At 38.7% G+C, this 20,594-nt stretch overlaps 1 protein-coding gene across 9 annotated transcripts in view; it reads left to right on the top strand.

Moving 5' to 3' along the window:
* Nucleotides 1-17,302, top strand: part of LOC131696682 (TBC1 domain family member 2A-like) — a 28,297-nt gene extending 10,995 nt beyond the window's left edge. For 4 of the 9 annotated variants that reach the window (XM_059029048.1, XM_059029043.1, XM_059029081.1 and 1 more), the window contains 9 exons: nucleotides 1,319-1,708; nucleotides 4,103-4,213; nucleotides 6,534-6,706; nucleotides 9,180-9,680; nucleotides 10,834-10,954; nucleotides 11,479-11,664; nucleotides 12,036-12,157; nucleotides 12,579-12,774; nucleotides 13,646-17,302. In XM_059029048.1, the coding sequence (XP_058885031.1) occupies nucleotides 1,319-1,708; nucleotides 4,103-4,213; nucleotides 6,534-6,706; nucleotides 9,180-9,680; nucleotides 10,834-10,954; nucleotides 11,479-11,664; nucleotides 12,036-12,157; nucleotides 12,579-12,774; nucleotides 13,646-14,044 (2,199 nt within the window). In that variant the 3' untranslated portion in view covers nucleotides 14,045-17,302. Of the gene's footprint in view, nucleotides 1-522; nucleotides 743-1,318; nucleotides 1,709-4,102; nucleotides 4,214-6,533; nucleotides 6,707-9,179; nucleotides 9,681-10,833; nucleotides 10,955-11,478; nucleotides 11,665-12,035; nucleotides 12,158-12,578; nucleotides 12,775-13,645 lie in introns of those variants that run through there. The other 5 variants (XM_059029077.1, XM_059029055.1, XM_059029061.1 and 2 more) reach the window with 5 other exon arrangements.
* The last annotated feature ends 3,292 nt before the right edge of the window (nucleotides 17,303-20,594 follow it).

Genomic DNA, 20,594 nt, shown 5'->3' with positions numbered 1-20,594 from the left:
ATCTTGCATCGCCGCCTTCTTGTTTCCTGTTAGTAACCCATACGACTTTTAACGCGGTGCTCAAATGCACCTGATCTGCAACATGCAAGAGTTTGTAGCTAACTGTATATTTGATCTAAAATTAGACCAACAGACACAATCTTTATTTGTGCACAGAATTTATTGTGCATGTGCATTTTGACTTATTTTATCATTAGTTTTTGTGTCTTGATTAAAGACACGGTTATCCTGGACCTTATGAAACCACTTTACAAGACACCATTGCTCATTATTATTGTAATACTGGGACAGTATTTCCAGTGTTTGGTACTTTTATTGCATTATCATTGTTTTCTTCTTTCAGAGTACAAAGAACAGAGCTGCAAAAACAAGGTCTTTTTTGAGCCTGTTAAAAACACACAAGTTAAGCTGATCTCCTGAATGGTTTGAAAAATGACCACCAGCAGGCAGTGTGCAGAATTTTCAGTCATTTTGCTGGTCTTTTCTAAAAACACTTCACTGAATTAATCTTTTATAAATTGGTTAAAAAAGGACATTGTTATTGAAATAGTAGGCTGTGTGGTCCAGTGGTTAAAGAAAAGGGCTTGTAATCAGGAGGTCCCCGGCTCAGATTCCAGTTCAGCCACTGACTCACTGTGTGACCCTGAGCAAGTCACTTAACCTCCTTATGCTCCGTCTTTCAGGTGGGACGTTGTTGTAAGTGACTCTGCAGCTGATGTATAGTTCACACACCCTAGTCTCTGTAAGTCGCCTTGGATAAAGGTGTCTGCAAAATAAACAAAATAGTAATAATAATAATGTCTGATAATTGGTTTTAAGGCCATTGACGTATAATATAGGGCAGAGCTTCAGAGCCTTTTCTCATATGCACTACTAATAAATACTGCAACAGGCTGTTTTTTAGGGAAAATTGCATTGTACAGTAGACTATTCTAATCCGAGGTCCAATAGTTTGAATTTACCTGTAGCCATAACTGTAATTAAATGCATGATGTTAACAGCTGTTCTTATATGATAAGTAAAACAGTATTTTTTTATTCAAAGGGATATTACAGATTTTTCAGGAAATGCAAGAATCAAAAACCTAAAACAAATACTATACCAGGCATTTTTAGTATGGTACAGTTTAATATGAGTACTCCAAACAAATCACTAATCTGAACAGGTCTGATCCCACCTGGTTCAGATTACAAAGAAAGTACAGGTGCATTATTCAGGGACCACCTACAGTATAATTTATTTACAGGAACCTCCAACACAGCTCATGAAGCTTCACCTTTAAGAGTAAATGACCATAGTGTTTTTGTTTTGAAATCAGGAGCTGGTGCGACTCCTTCACAAGGCCCTGGAGGCAGCACAGCAGGAGAAGAGGACCAGCAAACAGTTCCTGGCAGCAGCAGGGGAGCAGGAGCGGCTGGAGCTGGTGCGGCACAAAGAGAGGTGTATCGCGGACCTGGACGGCCGCCTGGAGGCCCTGCTCAAAGACAAGGAGGAGCTGGAGCAGCGGCTGGCCATGCAGGACTGCCAAGTGAATGAGCTGCAGCAGCACGTGCAGCTCATGATGGAGAAGAACAACGCCAAGCAGGAAGTCATCCTCAAGCTCTCCGAGCAGGTGGCCGCCTGCATGGCTGACCCCCAGCGTACCGTAGCCAACTCCATGGGCACAGAGACCTTCTGCAGGCTGCAGGAGAAGATTGAGCACCTCAAGGTTATTTTAAAAGTTACTTTTACATTACAGCCATGGGAAGTACGTCAACTCTTGTTTCAAGAAACACAGATAAAACCACACTCTTTTTTTTGGTTTTGTTTGACCACCATGTAATCCTGCATGATGTGAAAAAGCAGTAAAGTAACTGATCCATGTTTTCACTGCTGGGGTGTCACATACGGTATTCTGCACCTTCTCTGCATCCAATAAGCATTACAAACATGACATCTTAACTAGCTTTTATTAGCATTGGAGCAGACACACAATTACTGTTTGCCACTCCAGTCTAAGAATGATTCATTTATAGTAGAACCGGTCCAGGGGTCCAGCGAATATATACTAATATTGTATCTCAGAGGAAGTCGTTTTAGTATATTGTAGTTTCTTTATTAACGTCGAGACATTATAAATGAACAACGTCAGGTACATCAGTGTGCCTAAAACACCAAAGTACGACACAGCATGTGATGTAACTTAAAACGTGAGTATCGATGTTTCTTAAGAAACTGCAGAGACGCCATTTCTTAATCAGTTTTAAGTTTATTTCATACATGCAGGGAAACCAGTCCAAGTATAGAACCGATTACCAGTTGTTACATCTTTTACATGACATTAAATACCCTTCTGCATAGGTGTATCTCTCCTCCTCTTCCTATAACACTCAACCAATGGCAAAGGGACAATGCATTATTCCGGTCACTATGTACCATGTGCACTCCAATCAGGAAAAAACAAGTTTCTCTTGATTAGTTTATACAAATCTACAAATCTCTTATCAGCCCCTTTGAAGTGTCTGGCTCCTTCCAGATCCCCCTGAAGACTAGCTTTATGACCCCCTCATAAACCAGCTGTATATTCTAAGCAAAAACCTGTTTAATTAGTTTTATACCCCACAGTGGACTCCCCGAAGGGCAAACGTCTTTCATGTCAGGGCTGGAGGTCAAAGGACTTGTTTGTACAACCTTGTGCTGCTGGCCAGTCATTTGCTTTGACACAAAAGAATCCTTTTCAGTTGTCATAACTTCAGGGTAACTTCTCTACCATATTGCCTTCAATTTACTTCTAATGTGCGGTTGTTTAAATATAGTTAAATATACGTTAACTTGGTGTTTTTCTCAGCTCTCTGCTACCATCCATTGCTCAATGAAGCTGCTATTATTTCTTGCTTGCTCAGAGTCAATGCAGTGCAAGTATCTATATACCCAGAGTATACAGCCAGCCTTCATCTATTACAGCAGTTCTTGCATTTTTGGAACTAACAGTTTTTTCTATCCAATGTTAAATCACTTTTCAGAAAAATAACATGAATACAGCCCTGTCGTTCCTCATGCGTAGCAAACTGCTATTCAATACTTGTTCCATGTTTTCCAACAGCATGTATACTATACAAAAAAATCTGTGAAAATGACTGCACAAGCACTGAAGTACAGTATTTCTCAGTTTACAAAACAGCATTCCAAACAGTTCTTAATGTGCTTTCTCAGTGTATGCCAAAGTAATCTGACAGGTTTTTTTACATTGTGTGTGTGTTAACCTGAGACATAAACAACAACAAGGATGCACGCTTTTTAACAGTACAGTAATTTTATGAATCCTTTACTTTTCTTTTATTTACTATGGTTAAACTGGGCAGTTATGTGAAGTGACAGAGTGTACAAATTCTGACCTGCTAAGAGCTGAATTTACTGTTTTAGACCCATAATAAAATGTGCATTGGTCAGTTTCCATCAGTACCATTCAGTTGGTAGCAGCATATGTAAGTCACACATGGCACAGGTCCATTGGGTAATGATGGTGTCATATCTTACAGGATCAGATACGACAGTTTCGACTGTACTTTGTATCACGTTACTGTGATTTTGTACTGTATAGGTCAGGCTTGCACAGTGTTGATGTGATGTTACAATGAACAGCAAAAATGATTATAATAACATAAACATACTGTATAAAAAAAAAAAAGATCCCTGTGTAACCCCAGGCTACTAGGCATGAGGGGGTACACTGCTCTCTGACAAAAGTTAGGAGACCAGTTATCTGCTTATTAGCAAAACTTAAATCCACTAATATAAAGTCAAATAATAATTCCAGACACGTGATCAGTTGGCCAACTATTTTTTTCTTCTATTTCTTTGTTATTAGAACAAAACAAGTATATTGTTTTTGTACAGTGTATTAATTGACATTAGTTCGCCACACTTTTTTTTACATATCCCAGCGATTTTCAAACAGTGTTTTATAGGGTACAAATGAGTACAATTATGAAAGCAAAGAAAAGCAGTGATCAGTCAGGACTAGGTCAAACCTGTGCTCTTAATAAGTAGAGCTCACAGTAGAAATGTTTTAAGTACAACCACAGATTGTGTTCTGATTTCATTCTTTTACTGTGTTTACTAGGACGATATAGAGGCGCACAAGATCCAAAACAAGTTCCTCAACTCTGAAGTCTACCAGCTTACTAAGCTGTGGAGGAACAGTTCAGAAGAGGAGAAGGGCCTCCTGATGAAGGTATGTGCTTTACAGCTTGCTGTGTGACAGATCTGTACCCATTTAACCATTGTGAAAAAACATATATGTTCAAAAAATATATTATCCTTACCTACAAGTCTTTAATGCAGTATCGTCACTGTGTAAGGCTAATATATAAGTGACTTTATTTAATACTAAACATCTTATTTTCAGCTTTTATAGCCTAGGCCCCAGGTTAATAGTAATAGTAATGAGTTTCGTTTATTTCTTTTTTCTTATAGCTTTAACCACAAAACCACAATGAGATCTGTGATTTCGCCTAGAGACATCTCTGTCTGCACTAAGAAGCCAAAGTAAATTAAAGAACAACTAGCATGCTGGTACATTATGATAAAGCAAACTGCTTAGTGACACATGGATTGCAAGTGGTTCTAATGTAGTGACGCAAGCTGGTGACCTACTGGGCACTATTCTTACACAGTCTGTAACTCAAAAAACAAAACAAAATAAAAAAAACAACTTTAGATTCACTTTGTATCATTTTCACATCCTGGTAACTTTTTAAAAGTTTAAAGCATTCCTTTGGCCTCCTGTTTAACCACAGTATTTCTGCAGTTTTACCCATGCTTTTCCCATGGTTATACAATGCATTTATAATAATTTACCTGGGTTTACCATGTTTATTAATATACTTTTATTATTATTATTATTATTATTATTATTTATTTCTTAGCAGACACCCTTATCTAGGGTGACTTACAATTGTTACAAGATATCACATTATTTTTATATACAGTTACCCATTTATACAGTTGGGTTTTTACTGGAGCAATCTAGGTAAAGTACCTTGCTCAAGGTTACAGCAGCAGTGTTCCCCACCTGGGATTGAACCCACGACCCTCGGGTCAAGAGTCCAGAGCCCTAACCACTCCTCCACATACCTTCTTACCTTGTTATTGTAGTCTAGTATCTGCATAAATAAAGACATAGGCAGTCAGTATTTTTGGTTAATTATTTGCTTTTTTTGCAGAGATACTTCCTCTGTTATGTTTCTCTTTAGTAATTTGTGGTTTTTCTTTTTTCATTTTATACTGTACTTCCCTTATTTTTATAATTTTCTTTGTACTCCTGCTAGGTTTCACTCCTTGTTTCTTCTTCTTAGTTGACTGTCATAGTAGTTCTGACTGGCTGGCTGTTAGCCTGGTCAGCAACCTCGGGTGTGTTCATGCATTACTAATTAAAACCACAGAGAAGTTAGCAACTGAGCCAGCTCCAGTCTCCCAGAATGAACAGATCAGACTGATTGGGATGTTTCCCTTTCATCTCCAAATCTAGGTCTCCTCTAGATGCAGAAAGCAAATTGGAAAGATATGTAGTGAATTCTAAATACAAGTACAGTGCTGTGAATGTAGGGCACTGTTCACAAAAACACAAATGCCTGGTTTGCAAATTAAATTAATGTTTAATCTTGTTGGCCCCAATGTGTTCTTTGGGGTGGGTCAAGTTGTAGCTGTTTCTGTATCAGTGCTTGATCTGTCCTAGTGCCTGCGTCATGGCTCCATATAGTGGTATCCCCTGAGTGCACTGTGCAATGAAACAGCTACTGGCTGGTATGATTGCAGCAAATTAGATGTTTTATCTATCTGGTCTGATTGGCAATGGTTTTAAATTATTTTAGATATATTTAGAATCAGACCATTTTTGTGACATGAAAAACTATTGTACTACAGTAGAGTTGTTTCAGGATTTCTGGGAGCACTTGAATTAATAGGTATCACATTTGATACCAGGGTGACTCTGGTTTAAAGCAAAAATTGTAAAAATAAATAAATAAATATAATTTCAGTTGCAGGTTATGCTAAAACTGCTAAAATTGCCAAAAACATAAACGCTTTGATTTCCGAATCGTAATTGAAAAAAACCATGTATTGTACACAACAGTTTAACTTTCAAAGAAATGACCCTTCACAGCCACAGTGTCCATAAGCACTCGGGTGACACACATATTGCACTGTAGGAAATAGCAGTCTTGTAATTAATATAAGCAGCACAAGGGAACAAGTGAACACTGCAGCAAAGAGGATTTTTAAATAAAATTAATTTAAGGAGCAGAAGCAAGATTATAATTGGAATGGCTCCATCAGAACTGTAAAATTAGTTATTTGGAAATGTACTAGGTTCATTTTTACATTTTAATAAACAAGTTCAACCCAGTTAAAAAGTAACAGGGTGTAGAAACCCTCTGCCTTTGGACTGCCCTATCTTGGAAATGAGTGGGAGGTTGTGGGAGGGTTATTGCTTTCACCAGCTGCTGTGTTTTGTTTTAATCCTAACCCTAAACCTCTCTTTTGTGTTGCAGTGTGCCTACCTGGAGGCCAAAAACTGCCAGATTGAGAGCAAGTACCTGGTCATGCTGCGCAGGCTGCAGGAGAGCAAAGGGCTGGACAGCAGTCAGCAGGAGATGGTGAAAAGGCTCATTGAGGACGCACTGCAGGGAGACAAGAAGGATGTCTTTAAACTCAACCCTGTCAGGTAAGACAGTACTGACATTTCCATACCGGGGTTTCACAGCGAAAACTTTTTTCCCCCGGTTACTTTCTTGTTTTTTTGTTACTAAGTATATTCAAATATTTAAAATGCAATTCTATTGCTAAACTGATGATGTGATTGCAAGCTACACCAGTTCCATTTTCATATAATACCCTCATATCCCGACCTGGAATACCAAAACAAGCAAAGGATCAAAATGTTAATGTTGGTTTGTTGCAATTGTGATCTAATAGGTGCGCAAATGAAAAGCCAAAAAAGAGCTGGAACTTACAGTAGTTTCTGGGCTTTGCTGTCTATGATTTTCTATGTCATGTGCCCTGCTCTTTTAATGTGATAATTTAATAATTGAAAAAAATATATATTTTGTTTATGTCACTTCTTTAAAACAAAACAAAACAAAAAATCTTTTTGTTTTGTTGCATGGTCTGTTTAGAACAGAAGCGCAAATTATATGCACTTCCTATTTTTCATGATTATTTTCTCAGTTTGTTGTTGTCAATATTATAGAAATTCCTTTCGTAGAGTTTACTGTAGTCTTAACAGCTGCACAGGAACTCAGATTGAATAGTATTGATTGTAAATTGAACAGAAAATGTTTGTTCTGCTGTTCGAGCGATTGATGCAAGCAGCTGAAATGAGCTTGCTGTTAACTGTATAGTAATCCACATCACAATACCACTGCACACCTTAGCAGGCAAAAAGAAAGGTCAAAGATTGGATTGACATTGAACTGCTCCCTAACCAACCACATAAAGAGCAATGTGCGTCAATAAACACTGCAATTCCAGGACCATATATAAGGGTTGATGTTAGGCAGTGAAGGTGTATATATGCCCAAAAAGCAGTCAGAGGCTGCAGCAAGTCTACAGCTTATTTAGAAAACTCCAGGATCCTTTGTTCATACATAAGGCCCTGTGAAAATAGTGTGTGTGTGTGTTTTTTTTTTTAATTCAAGGCAGTATCACAGGTAAAGTGTCGTATTTTGCAGATTGTGCACAGAACTATTTTATAAATTATGTGTACAGATTATTATTATTTTTTTATACAGCAAATAGATTGATAAATGCACTGACATCTTCAAAATCAACGTCAAAGTTATTCAAGCACTTTACAATAGCTTGTGAAACGGTGTTGTCATTAACAGCCTGTAGGTAAAGTGTATCTGCAAGGACAGCTTTCAGTTCTATGTCAGATGCATGTTCACCATTTAGGCCCTGCAAAACAAATACAATGTGAAACACATATTGCTATTGGGCATCAGTCGACTTGTCAGTGACCACTGACAAGCAACCAGACTGTTTTACTAATTCCATAATCTCCTGCTTGTGATAGTCGGTAACTTTAGGTAAGTATTCACTTCTCAGCTGGGCTGATGAAGGAATCACTCCACCATTTGCTACACTCAGTATGAAGAAATTACGTAACTTTTGGTTGCCCAGTTTTTCAAGAGGGATATTTGCGCAAACAAACACCCCTGTCAGGTCAAAATTTAATGTGTTTCGTGCTTCACGGTTTTCAGTGGACTTTTGGAACATGGAAGTTCACGTTTTTGGTTTCTTGGATTTCCATCTTTCTCTTTCAGTGAATACTTGAATCTAAATACCTGTCAACAGATGATTTGCAGTAACATTGCAGGACATACAGAATAGCTTACCTCCATCATATGAAATACAAATAATAATTATAAGAATATTGAAAAAATCACGGTATTGGGCTAAGTTTGCAATTTCTGCGCAGTTCGTGAAATCTCGATTTACACAGGGCCTTATACATAACCCTAGGCAGGTTAGTTTCAGGCACACATACCATTTACACATAACCCTTTCCTGGTTCTTGTACTGGCTTCCAAACACATTTACCTCCTCCTAACCGTCAAACTTCAGCCCACTCCCTTCTCTCCCTTTGTCTCTCTCCGCCAACTGTTCCAACTCAACTAACTAACTCAATGCTCTCCTGCAGCGTTGGGGAGGAATACGCTGGCAGAGGGGACTGATTATTATTATTATTATTATTATTATTATTATCTATTTCTTAGCAGACACCCTTATCCAGGGCGACTTACAATTGTTACAAGATATCACATTATTTTTACATACAATTACATTATTTTTTAACACATTATTTTTTACATACAATTGCCCATTTATACAGTTGGGTTTTTACTGGAGCAATCTAGGTAAAGTACCTTGCTCAAGGGTACAGCAACAGTGTCCCCAACCGGGGATTGAACCCACGACCCTACGGTCAAGAATCCAGAGACCTAACCACTACTCCACACTGCTGCTGACTGATTAGAAATATAACAGTACAACTTAACATAGAGGTTCATTACACATAACTAAATCACAAAAACCTGGAGCCATGCACCTACTATACAATGTTGTATGATAATTTAGGGAATATGTGAATACTGCATGTTACCAACATCCTTGTTTAACTTTCTGTTCCTTCCCAGTGAATACGACGACTATGGATTCAAGACCATTCCTGATTATGAAGTAGAGGACGTGAAGCTCCTGGCCAAAATCCAGGCCCTGGAGATCCGTTCCAACAACCTGCGCAACAATGAGATGGTGGACAAGCCCTTGCGGACCAGGTGGGCTAACTACCTGGCCAGCCGTCCCTTGGACCAGCTGGCTCCCTCCCCGGAGCTGAAGGGCCTGATCCGGTGTGGGATCCCTGTGGAGTACCGGGAGCAGGTGTGGCGCTGGATCGTGAGGACACGGACGCAGGTCTATAGGAAGCGGAATCCCAATCGCTACCAGGAGCTGAGGAAGCACTGCGAGGTGTCGGAGCACCCGGCCTCGCGGCAGATCAGGCTGGACCTGCACCGCACCCTCACCAGCAATAAGCATTTCTCCTCGCCCACCTCCGACGCAGTCCAAAAGCTGCAGCGCATTCTGCTAGCCTTCTCCTGGCAAAACCCCACCATCGGCTACTGCCAGGGCCTCAACCGGTACTGTACCTTTTGTATTGAAAGTTCTTAATGCCATTCGCTCATTTTAAGTAGTAAAAGGTGTTGCCAAAAAAAACAAAACACTTTCTTGTACTTCTTGGACGTGGACTAGCATAACTTATCCTTTTCTAAAACAGAGAATAATGCCTATTACCGGTAAGCAGTGCCACAGGTAATGGCAGCATTACCGGTGTTTAACATTTTAGAGCACTTTGTTGGAGGTAGCTATGCCAGGAGACTATACTAGAGCAATGTGTTGTTGTATTATAAATAGCAATAAGAATACACATGCAAACAGTGTTTATTTATTGAGTTAAGAAATATTTGAAAAATTATGACACATAGTGGTTGTTAACTGTGTTGTGTATTCTTAGCTACTCATCCCTCCCCTGTACAATATATCTTTTTCTGGAATCACAAATATACTGGCCCAGATATGTTCTTTAATATTCTGCACAACTGTAAAGACAACTGTGGTGGAAAGCACGAGTGGCCATATTCAGGCAGATTAAAAATAATACGATGGCCAGTCCCTGACCATCTTCCGGCGCCTCCTCAAGACTAATCTCTTCAGACAGCACCTGTAGAAACTCCTCTTTTCCATCTGGACACTTATCACTCTTCCTTAAATGCACTTTACTTGCTCTTATCTGCTCCCTATTTTACTGCATTTAACCCTGTACTTTAGAGTACTGTAATCTGTCGAGTGTCATTTAATCTGTAGTATTTTGTATTTAATTATATCCTGATGTAACTATCAATGACACTGTTATCTGTTCCGTTATTGAATCGTATTTTGTCATATATACTTGTACTTGCTAGAACCGAAGTGATTGTATTTTATCTTGCTCTTAGTTGTATTAATACGTGTACTGATTCTTGAAATGTATTTTTGTCTACGACTGTAAGTCACTCTGGATAAGGGCGTCTGCTAAGAAATAAAATAATAATAAATACAAATAAGTGTATAATTTACATAATTTCTTGCTAGTTTCATACATCAAATGTATTTATTCCTCTGAAAATTTATTTCAAAATAGGGCCTAAAATGTGTAAAAATGTGGCTTGGCACACCTATGTGTCCCCCTTTTCTTCTGAATATTAGCAGCATACTTCCAGTGGAGTCATGTGGTGTGTGTGTTTCCTCTTGCAGGTTGGCAGCTATTGCACTTTTAGTTCTGAAGGATGAAGAGGATGCCTTCTGGTGTCTGGTGGCTGTTGTTGAAATCATAATGCCACAAGACTACTACAGCAAAACCCTCACTGCCTCTCAGGTACAGTATGTACAACAACTGATTTCAAATCAATGAACCCTCTTCTTCCCTCCAGGGACACAAGGACGCAACAAGCCCTTGCCACCTCTCGATCTTAGGCAACTTTCTGTGCCTCATTTTCTTTTCCCTTGCGGTATCCATTGTAGAGCTACCTTCTGGATATGGGTTTGTTCTATCCTGAGTACGTGGCCTATACACCTCACTCTTCTTCTTTTTGTATCTGTGATGATTTGGTCTTCTCGTGGAGGTCTTTATTTGAGATTTTGTTTGACCAGTTTTTGCCTATTTTCCAAAGGCACCTGTTATGGAAATTGGCTAATTTGTACATGTCTCTCCGTTATTACTAAGAAAATGTTAAAATATTTGTGACATTGCTCGTCAGCCTATAGCTGAGTTTTAATGCTATCCCCTTTGCTTCACCAGTAAGTACTGTGGATGTGCTAATTCATGCAGTCATAGTCCATATTTGTTCTAACAGCTGAGCAACTCCTGCTACTCTAAGCAGAGCTCTTTGTTCCTTGCAGGCTGATCAGAGGGTGTTCCGTGACTTTCTTGCTGAGAAGATGCCTCGCCTGACGGCCCACTTCAAGGAGCACAGCATCGATCATTCCCTCATCACCTTCAACTGGTTCCTGGTGGTCTTCGTGGAAAGCCTGGTCAGCGACATCCTGCTCAGAGTGTGGGACGCTTTCCTCTATGAGGGCACAAAGGTACAGGGCCGGCTGTGTTAGTAATTGATCCTTTAATACCCACCCCCCCACCACCAACACTACCCACACCACCCACACTTACCCAACTGTGTTGAAACGTGCTTAATACATTTTTCAGCACAAATTGTTGAGAAAAATTGTCTTAACTTGCAAACATGTGCACAGTATGTCACACTTACATTGTAACAGCTTATCCAATTATTTAAAATTATAGTAATGACATTTTAGAGAGTTATATAGAGTAAAAATGAAAAACATGGAAATAAGTAAAATATAATTCATTATAAAAGGGCTCAGTCCAGTGACGACTTGATGAGCGAAAGTATCCTTCTTTTTTAACCTGAACAGTATTTCCTTCTTTCTGTTTCCAGGTGATATTTCGCTATGCACTGGCCCTCTTTAAGTACAATGAAGAGGACATTCTAAAAATTCACGACAATCTGGAAATCTACCAATACCTCCGTTTTTTCACCAAAACTATCTCTGATGGCAGGTGAGGCAGAATGAGGATGATGATAATGTACAGCAGACGCATCAGACCAGTTGCTGTTAATCACAGACTGTATAAACAGTTCACACTCATCTCACTCACTCCAGTGGCCATGCTTTTAACCACTAGTAAAGTTAGTGATTTCAATAAACTGTCTTGTACCATTTTGATGATGGTAAATGTGAACAGTGATTTTGCAGTTTACTGAGCTTTACCATGCATCCACTATGAAACTGTAAGTCCTTCTTTACCATTCACTTCCTACAGGTAATGGAGCCCCCACCTCACAGACCCACATAATGTCCTCTTTGCAGCTTAGAAAACAGATGTACTGTATGTATAGCTGTTTAATGAACAGTTTGCAAGCAGATTATTAAAGTGTTTTTTTGTTTTCTTTTGTTTTCTCTGTATCTTCTGTCTTTAGGAAACTAATGACCATAGCGTTTAATGATATGAACCCCTTCCCTATGAAGCTGCTGAAGAACAGACGAGAGTTTCACATGGAGAGGCTGACAGCCGAGCTGCAGGAGCTGGAGAGAATACAGGAGGAGTTTGTGAAAGAACAACAAGTGGAGCGCAAAGACAAGGACCTGGACACTGCTGTCAGCGAAGACGAAGAAGTAATACAGACTGCAGTTAGCTTGTATCACATGTCCTGACGTTATTGAAAAATTACACATCACTGATACTATTTAAACTAATTTGTTTGCTTTATTATTCCCTGCTGTGGAATATAGTGCGGCTTACATACTGTGTATGTCACACATACATCTAACTGTTATCCTCTGTCTGTTGTTGAGTATATAGGTATGTCAGACTTACATTTTTATATGTACATACTGTTTATCGTAGGTCATGGCTCTTATTTTGTAATGGCGGGCGTCATCTTATGTAAGGTAGTCCAAGATTAGTACTAAGTGTAGTTTGTGAAACCAGCCGTTTAAGATCCTATTAAAAACAGAATTTTCTTGCCATTAGGTCTTAGTAAAAATAAGTTATCTTAAGGATGAATAATTCCAAGGTTCTGTTGCCTTTTATTTACTGAAAACATTTATTTTCTGTTATACTGTAGCACGGAACTGGATCAATCAGTCTGCTTTCTCTTGTTTTTCAGTGAAATAACTGGGATTATATGATAATAATTTGGCAGAGCTTTCTCACAATGACTGTAAAGCAGCAGAAATATGTTTCCATTTAGTTTTCAAAGCCTTTTCATTGGAATTATTGATCCAATCACCATGTTTCTCCTCTGCCCAGCCACTAAACCTGAAATACAAACACATTCATTTAGATGCAGCCAGTCATGCTTCAGTATTAGACAAGAATCCAGGCAGTGCCGGCTGTGAAGAGACAGGGGGCCATTGACTGATTTGGACCACCTGAAGATTGATACACTGTAGAAGTTAATGGGTTCAATATCTAAACAATTATGTTATAAAATTAGCAAGTAACAACTTTGTATGTCAGACTTAAATTTTTTGTTCCTGTTAGAACTGTGTGGGGCTCCCGAGAGGCGCATCCAGTAAAGGCGCTCCACGTGGAGTGCAGGATGTGCCCTATAGGCTGGACGTTGCGAGTTCGAGTCCAGACTATTCCTTTGCCGACCGAGGACAGGAGCTTCCAGGGGGCGACGCTCAATTGGCCGAGCGCCGCCCGGGGGGAGGGAGGGTTAGGTCGGCCAGGGCGTCATCGGCTCACCGCGCACCAGCGACCCCTGTAGTCTGGCCGGGCGCCTGCAGGCTTGCCTGTAAGCTGCCCGAGAGCTGCGTTGTCCTCCGACGCTGTAGCTCTTGGGTGGCTGCATGGCGAGTCCGCAGTGTGAAAAAAAGGGGTCGGCTGACGGCACACGCTTCGGCCATTCCAAATTGGGGAGAAAATAATAAAAAATAATTGGCAACGACTAAATTAAAAAATAAACTGCATTGTTTCTCAAGTGTGTATGTTTGTCTTTTTGTGTCTTTTTATGAATTTAATTTTGGCAGGCCCATACTTTATTGTTTATTTATTTATTTGTGTATTTTTTGAAAGGGGGAAAAATGCAGAGTTCCCAGGTCCTTTAACTTTGCAGTTGTTTCATCAGTGGCATTTTGTTTTCTCTGTATCTTCTGTCTTTAGGAAACTAATGAACATAGCATTTAATGATATGAATCCCTTCCCTATGAAGCTGCTGAAGAACAGACGAGAGTTTCACATGTAGAGGCTGACAGCCGAGCTGCTGGAGCTGGAGAGGATACAGAAGGAATTTGTGAAAGAACAACAAGTGGAGCGCAAAGACAAGGACCTGGACACTGCTGTCAGCGAAGACGAAGAAGTAATACAGACTGCAGTTAGCTTGCATCACATGTCCTGACGTTATTGAAAAATTACACATCACTAATACTATTTAAACTAATTTGTTTGCCTTATTATTCCCTGCTGTGGAATATAGTGGGGCTTACATATTGTGTATGTCACACATACATCTAACTGTTATCCTTTGTCTGTTGTTGAGTATATAGGTATATCAGACTTACATTTTTACATGTACAGTTCGGCTCTTATTTTCTAATGGCGCGTGATGTACCGACATACTTGTTTTAGAGTCAACAAATTAAGTTTACCAAACCTGTCAAAATGCAGAATATTAATGGAAATAGGTGTGTTGGTAATACACACACACTACATCTCTGAATGCTTGACTTCAAATCCAGTTTAAGTCACACATGAAAGGAGTATGGTGGTCCTAAGCCCTCGGCTTCCACATCACAAAACCAACACACAGTGCAGCACAATTGGCACAAAGGGCAAACCTGTTTCTTATCTCATAAAACAGCCTTTTACTATAATTGTCATCTGTCAGTCTCTGAATTTCTTCAATCAGCAGTTCCATTCCACTCAGATCAATTTAGTAAATTAATTATTTTGTAGTTTCCCAAGAAAACAAAAACTCATTAGAGATCTTGAAAATTAATGTCTTGAAATGTGATTAATTTAGGCCAGGCTAATCTGAACAAGTACAGAGATTCCAGTTACTTTTCAGACCGGCAACCAGGTTCCAGATTTTCTAAACGAGACTATCTCTGAAATAAACTTATTTTTTATGCATTGTTTGTTTGTTTATATTCCTGTAAATTGCATAGTTCAGTTATTGCTAAGTTAAGAGAAAGACGTTGCTTTGTTTAATTATGTTAAATTGTATGGCAATCCTTCATGATTTGCATGAATTCACTTAGGTTTAGAGGTACAGTTTTAATTCATGTACCTCTGATAAACCTAAACTAAGTGACGAAAGCAAAAACACAAACGTTTTTTACTTGAGCTTGAAAAGGAAAAAATAGGATGAATACAGTGCTATATATACTGTGTGTGTGTGTGTGTGTGTGTGTGTGTATATATATATATATAATTGATCGCTACATATAGATTTTTCAACGCTGGTAAAATGTTTAATTCAGTAATGATTTTAAAAATGCAAGACATGTAACAACTACATGTCTAAAGTTTTTAAATGCCAACTGTTAAATAAATAGAATTATGGATATTAATGTGTTGATAGTAGGGATAGCTTTTGTTACTGGAGCATGGCTGCATTGTCTATTGCGCTGAATTTTAACCAATTTTAACAAATTGTTCCCATTATTCTTATTTTTTATTTTAGCTTTTCTCTTCAAATATTTTTTAGAAAACAAAAAAGCACAAACAAAATCTCAGTGCGTTTCGTCTTATTCATGAGTAGACTTAATTTGATACAGAGGAACACCCCTTTTTTATACACTCAATTTTCCACAGGTTATTAATCACCTTTTAAGAGATGGCTCAGTTGACAAACAACTCTTGAGAAGGGAAACTTTTGTGATATTTTTTTTTAATTCTGTTCCACCACATGGCCTTAATGAAGACTTTAAATATGGGTATTTTTTGTAGAATGTATGTTTGTATGTATACAGTATATACCTCTGTTCATTATTCAAGTTGCAGAGTAAAAAGAAAAAAGTAACTTAGTAAAAGAATATTTAGTGGTATGAAAAGTTTTGTGTTGACGTACAGATTGAGTGTTTAAAATAATATAAAAAAGTATGGTCTTCTGCCTTCTGTTGTCATTTCTGTACCTAATTACTTATTAATTTCAGTTGTTTTTGATTGTTCTGATTGTCAATTGAAGGTTTGTGACGTAAAGGTGATTAATCGCCTGTGGAGAATTGAGTTTAAAAAAAAGGGGTGTTCCTCTGTATCAAATTAAGTTTACTCATGATTAAGACTCTGTCGAAACACGTTGAGATTTTGTTTGTGCTTTTTTTGTTTACTAAAAAATGTGAAGAGAAAAGCTAAAATAAAAAATAAGAATAATGGAAAAATGTGTTAAACTAAATTATTTTTGTGAAAAATGGGTTGTCTTTCACTCAAATCAATGTATAAGGGCCTGTTGGCAACCAATACAAGCTGCCTTTATTTTCTCAGGTGTTGCCAGGTTGATTACCTGGTCAAAGACTAAACACATACATGTAAAACATTTAGAACATATTTGTATTCTGTATTTGTATATTATGATATTTTATTGGATTTTTTAAGTACGTATCATTGCACAATAGGGAGAATTAACGAGAACATTTATAATATTTAGGCGTTCATTTTTGTATTGCTGTTTTATAATGTGATGGCAATCTGAACTATAGTCAAAGTCTCTCAAAGTGAATTATTATTTTAGGAAAGTATTACGGCACAAGCACTTATATATTACCAGTGTCACTCTCCTCACAAGGTTAAACTGTGAAACCCAGAACATACTTTAACTGGCTGAGATGAGCCCTTTTCAAGGCATTTTCTCTGCTGTATAATATAACAGAACTTGTTTTTTGATGAAATGGTGTGCATTTTTTGCATCCTTTGTGTAAGGTATTTGAACTGAAAAACATCAAATACTGGTATTATCATTGTGTTGTTTTAGATTTGTTAAACAAAATCTTATTCTACTGAAAATATTTTTCTTTTGTTTCTATAAAGGTTTATATAAATACAGTAATAACATTTGCTGACACTGCAGTGGAGAAACACTTCATTTATTAATTTGTCCCACAGCAAATTCAGAAAAGATTGTTCTACAACAGTGTTAATATCTCCCTTTAGTTTACTGATAATAAATGTTAATAAAAAACATTAACTAATATTAAACTGCTGAAACGTCTGTATTTCTTTTCCCCAATATATTTCTGTTTTACTCAATGACATTCCAGTTAATTATTCAACAGCCAAGCTTTTATGTTGTATATCCTGATGCAGTCAACATTTTAAAATCATAATTTTTTCATCTATGTTTGGAAAAGGAGACCGTATAGAAAAAAGGTAGTTGAGGATCAAATGATGATATATGAGCCTCTAATACAATCACTAATAATATATATTGTAACAAAAGGCTGTCACTGTACTTAGTTTTGGTTTGTATAAACAGGGTGCACAATGTATAAAAAGATCTGAGACCTGGGTGCCGATTTTGATACTTGTGAGGGAGACGGTATTCAGTTCTGGGCACATATTGTATCAAAGGTTCAGCTAATTGGTACATGAACAAAGCACAATCTCGTTGGAGATAATTGCTTCAAATTACAGTCACAGAATCTAATAAGTAAATCACTCCCTACCCTAGTCTTAAACATCTGGTATAAAGAAAAGCTTCAAAATGAAATATGAATGCCTCACAGCCAAGGGCACTGTATATTGGTCCTAATTCAAATTCCTTTTGCCTCTCTTACTAAATGACATTCTTCGTCACATGTGACATCTTGGCCACTCATTAATGAGGGCATTTAACAGCTCTTTCAAGAGAAGAATGGCCGAAGGGTTACCTACATAGTTTCAGAAACAAAGGTCAAACAAGGGTTAAAGGATTTTGCATTATAGCAAGGAAGTGGACCAATCTTACTTTCTAATAAGGAGATTTATTTTACTATACATTTTCCCAACATACAATTCCACTTCATAAACAGTGCTAATGTGGCACATCTTTTCTTTCATAGCTTTCAAACCGGATGCAACTAATTGCAGAGTACCAAAATGTAAGCAGCCTCCACCCATGCCAGGTTTCTGTCTCCAGTGAATTGAGTATTGAAAAATTATGCAGTAGGTCTAAAGTATTACTCATTTCTGCCAAGGCCACACCATATAGACTGCAGATCTCCCTAAAGTTTTTATTTTTTTATTTTGACTACAGCTACAGATTACAACGGCGTCTACTTGTCCCGTTATGAAAAGATTCTTTAAGTATTTCAGTGAGTAACATCACAATAGAGGCATCTCATATTACAATACTACATTTATAATTCTAAGTTCATTATGCAAAGCGCCATACCATGATCAATGGGTAGGTATTCCATTGAAATGGACGGGTAGCTGGGAAAGTGTAGGGCATCAACAAATCTTCTTCACAGGCACCCGGAGAGCAATCGTGAATATGAATTACAGAATATGAATATGAATTACAGATTGTAATACTTCATTAATACTTAGAAACAACAGCCATCATAGAATCAATAAGGGACAGGGCCGCCATGGGCAGCCAGGATGACACTGGACCATCCACAATGATTAGTTGAAGTTCTTGAGGAAAGCTGGCGGTGAAAATCTGCTGGTCCTGAATGACTCATCATTTTTATTTTTATTTTTTCAGTTTAGTAGTCACCAATTGTTTTTATTATTTTCTCCCCAATTTGGAATAGCCAATTATTTTTAGGCTCAGCCCACCGCTATCTCCACCGCGCTGACTCGGAAGCGGCGAAGACGAACAAAAGCTGTTCTCCGAAGCGTGTGCCATCAGCCGACCGCTTCTTTTACACACTGCAGGCCCACCATGCAGCCACCTCAGAACTACAGCGTCGGAGGACAATGCGTCAATTGTGCTCCTGTCCACGGTCGGCAGTGGAATAGCCTGGACTCGAATCGGAGACGTCCAGGCTATAGGGCGCATCCTGCACTCCACACGGAGCGCCTTTATCGGATGCGCCACTCAGGAGCCCCAAAATGACTCATCATTTCTGAGACTTCCTTATGAAACATAAACTTGTGCAGTCTTTGGAATATAATTGCCTGCCAGTTAAATGCTTGTTCTCAGGCCTCTATCAAAGTCACTGACATGTATTATGTATGAAAGCAAACCACCATAGTATTAAACCACCGTACATTCATTTCTGAAACCTTTTCTTTCAACACACTAAGCCCAATTAAAAGTGAAAATTATATTTATTTTCCCCCAACAATAAAATGAGATTAAATATTGTAATGTCCACTAGGCGGAGACATAATTCAGTTTCTAACACACCAGTACGTTCTTTTTATACAGTATGCACAGTCTAAACATAAATAACGTTATCTGCAAAAGTGGGTTACCATTGTGATATCTTAATCAATATTTCTTGATGAAACTGTTCTTGTTATAAAGTGTATTCTAATAATATTTGTACTTCTTTTTCACATTTTGTACTATGTTTAGTATTAGATAGTAACTTTGCCTTTGCCACTTGTGTGATATTAGGCTAGTCTTGAGTGATAGTATTATTCCATAATGAACCATGCAGTATCTGCTGTTTATTTTATAGATACTACTTGGGTAATAATATAATTTATTGAACAACTAGGGGACACATCTTTTGTCAAACAAAGCAAACTCACACATTGTGGAACACTACAGCCACCAGCTGCTACTGGGAGCGACTAAGCTGTAGCATGCACTGTAGATAATGGCTGTTCCAGGTTTCCCCCTGATTTGGGATTCTTGGGATATAAAAAAAGTCATTTTTAGTCACAATGAACAAGGCTTATCTGACAGCCTGCTAGAGGCGGATAGGCGCTTAGTTGGCAGGTGCTTCTGCATGGTGTTTCACAGAGAGCAGTTTCAAATGTGCTGACTCTGGAGAACACACTTTACTGCAGATTTCCAACTCTCAACTTCCCTTCCCTTGAAAACAATTTAATTATCTTCACCACAGTAGACCCTATTGACAGTATTGTAGTGTTTCAACAGGAGGCAGAAAACAGGAGAGGCACGCTTGGTTCTTGGTTCGATGCTTTTATTTCCGGACGCTATCTCACACCCACCAGAGTCCACTGCTCTGTCCGCTTCTCTGCATTCTGCTCAATCACCCCAGCCCCCCGCATCTCCTGGATAATCCCTGCAGCCACCTTGTGTCGGAACAGGGGCAGCCGGTGGGGTGGTTCCCGACTGGGTGGGAATCGGCCAGTGTCGATCTGGTGTTGGACCATCCCAGTCCATCCTCCATCCTCCGGTCTGACTGCAATGAGGTGCTCAAACTCCTGTAGGAGTGCGAGGAGTTGGTCGCTCTCCTGCTCCTTGAGTCCCTCCTTGCTGCACCGGTACACTCCCCATGGCTTCATTGAGGTGGCTTCCTGTCATTTCCAGGTGGGGGGTGGCTTGTTTCTTTCATCCCTCTGTGTTCTTCTCTCGGATCGCGCC

Source organism: Acipenser ruthenus, chromosome 1, assembly GCF_902713425.1.
Source record: "Acipenser ruthenus chromosome 1, fAciRut3.2 maternal haplotype, whole genome shotgun sequence".
NCBI lineage: Eukaryota > Metazoa > Chordata > Actinopteri > Acipenseriformes > Acipenseridae > Acipenser > Acipenser ruthenus.
Note: the sequence above shows the minus strand (reverse complement) of the source record. Positions and strands in the feature narration are given on the sequence as shown.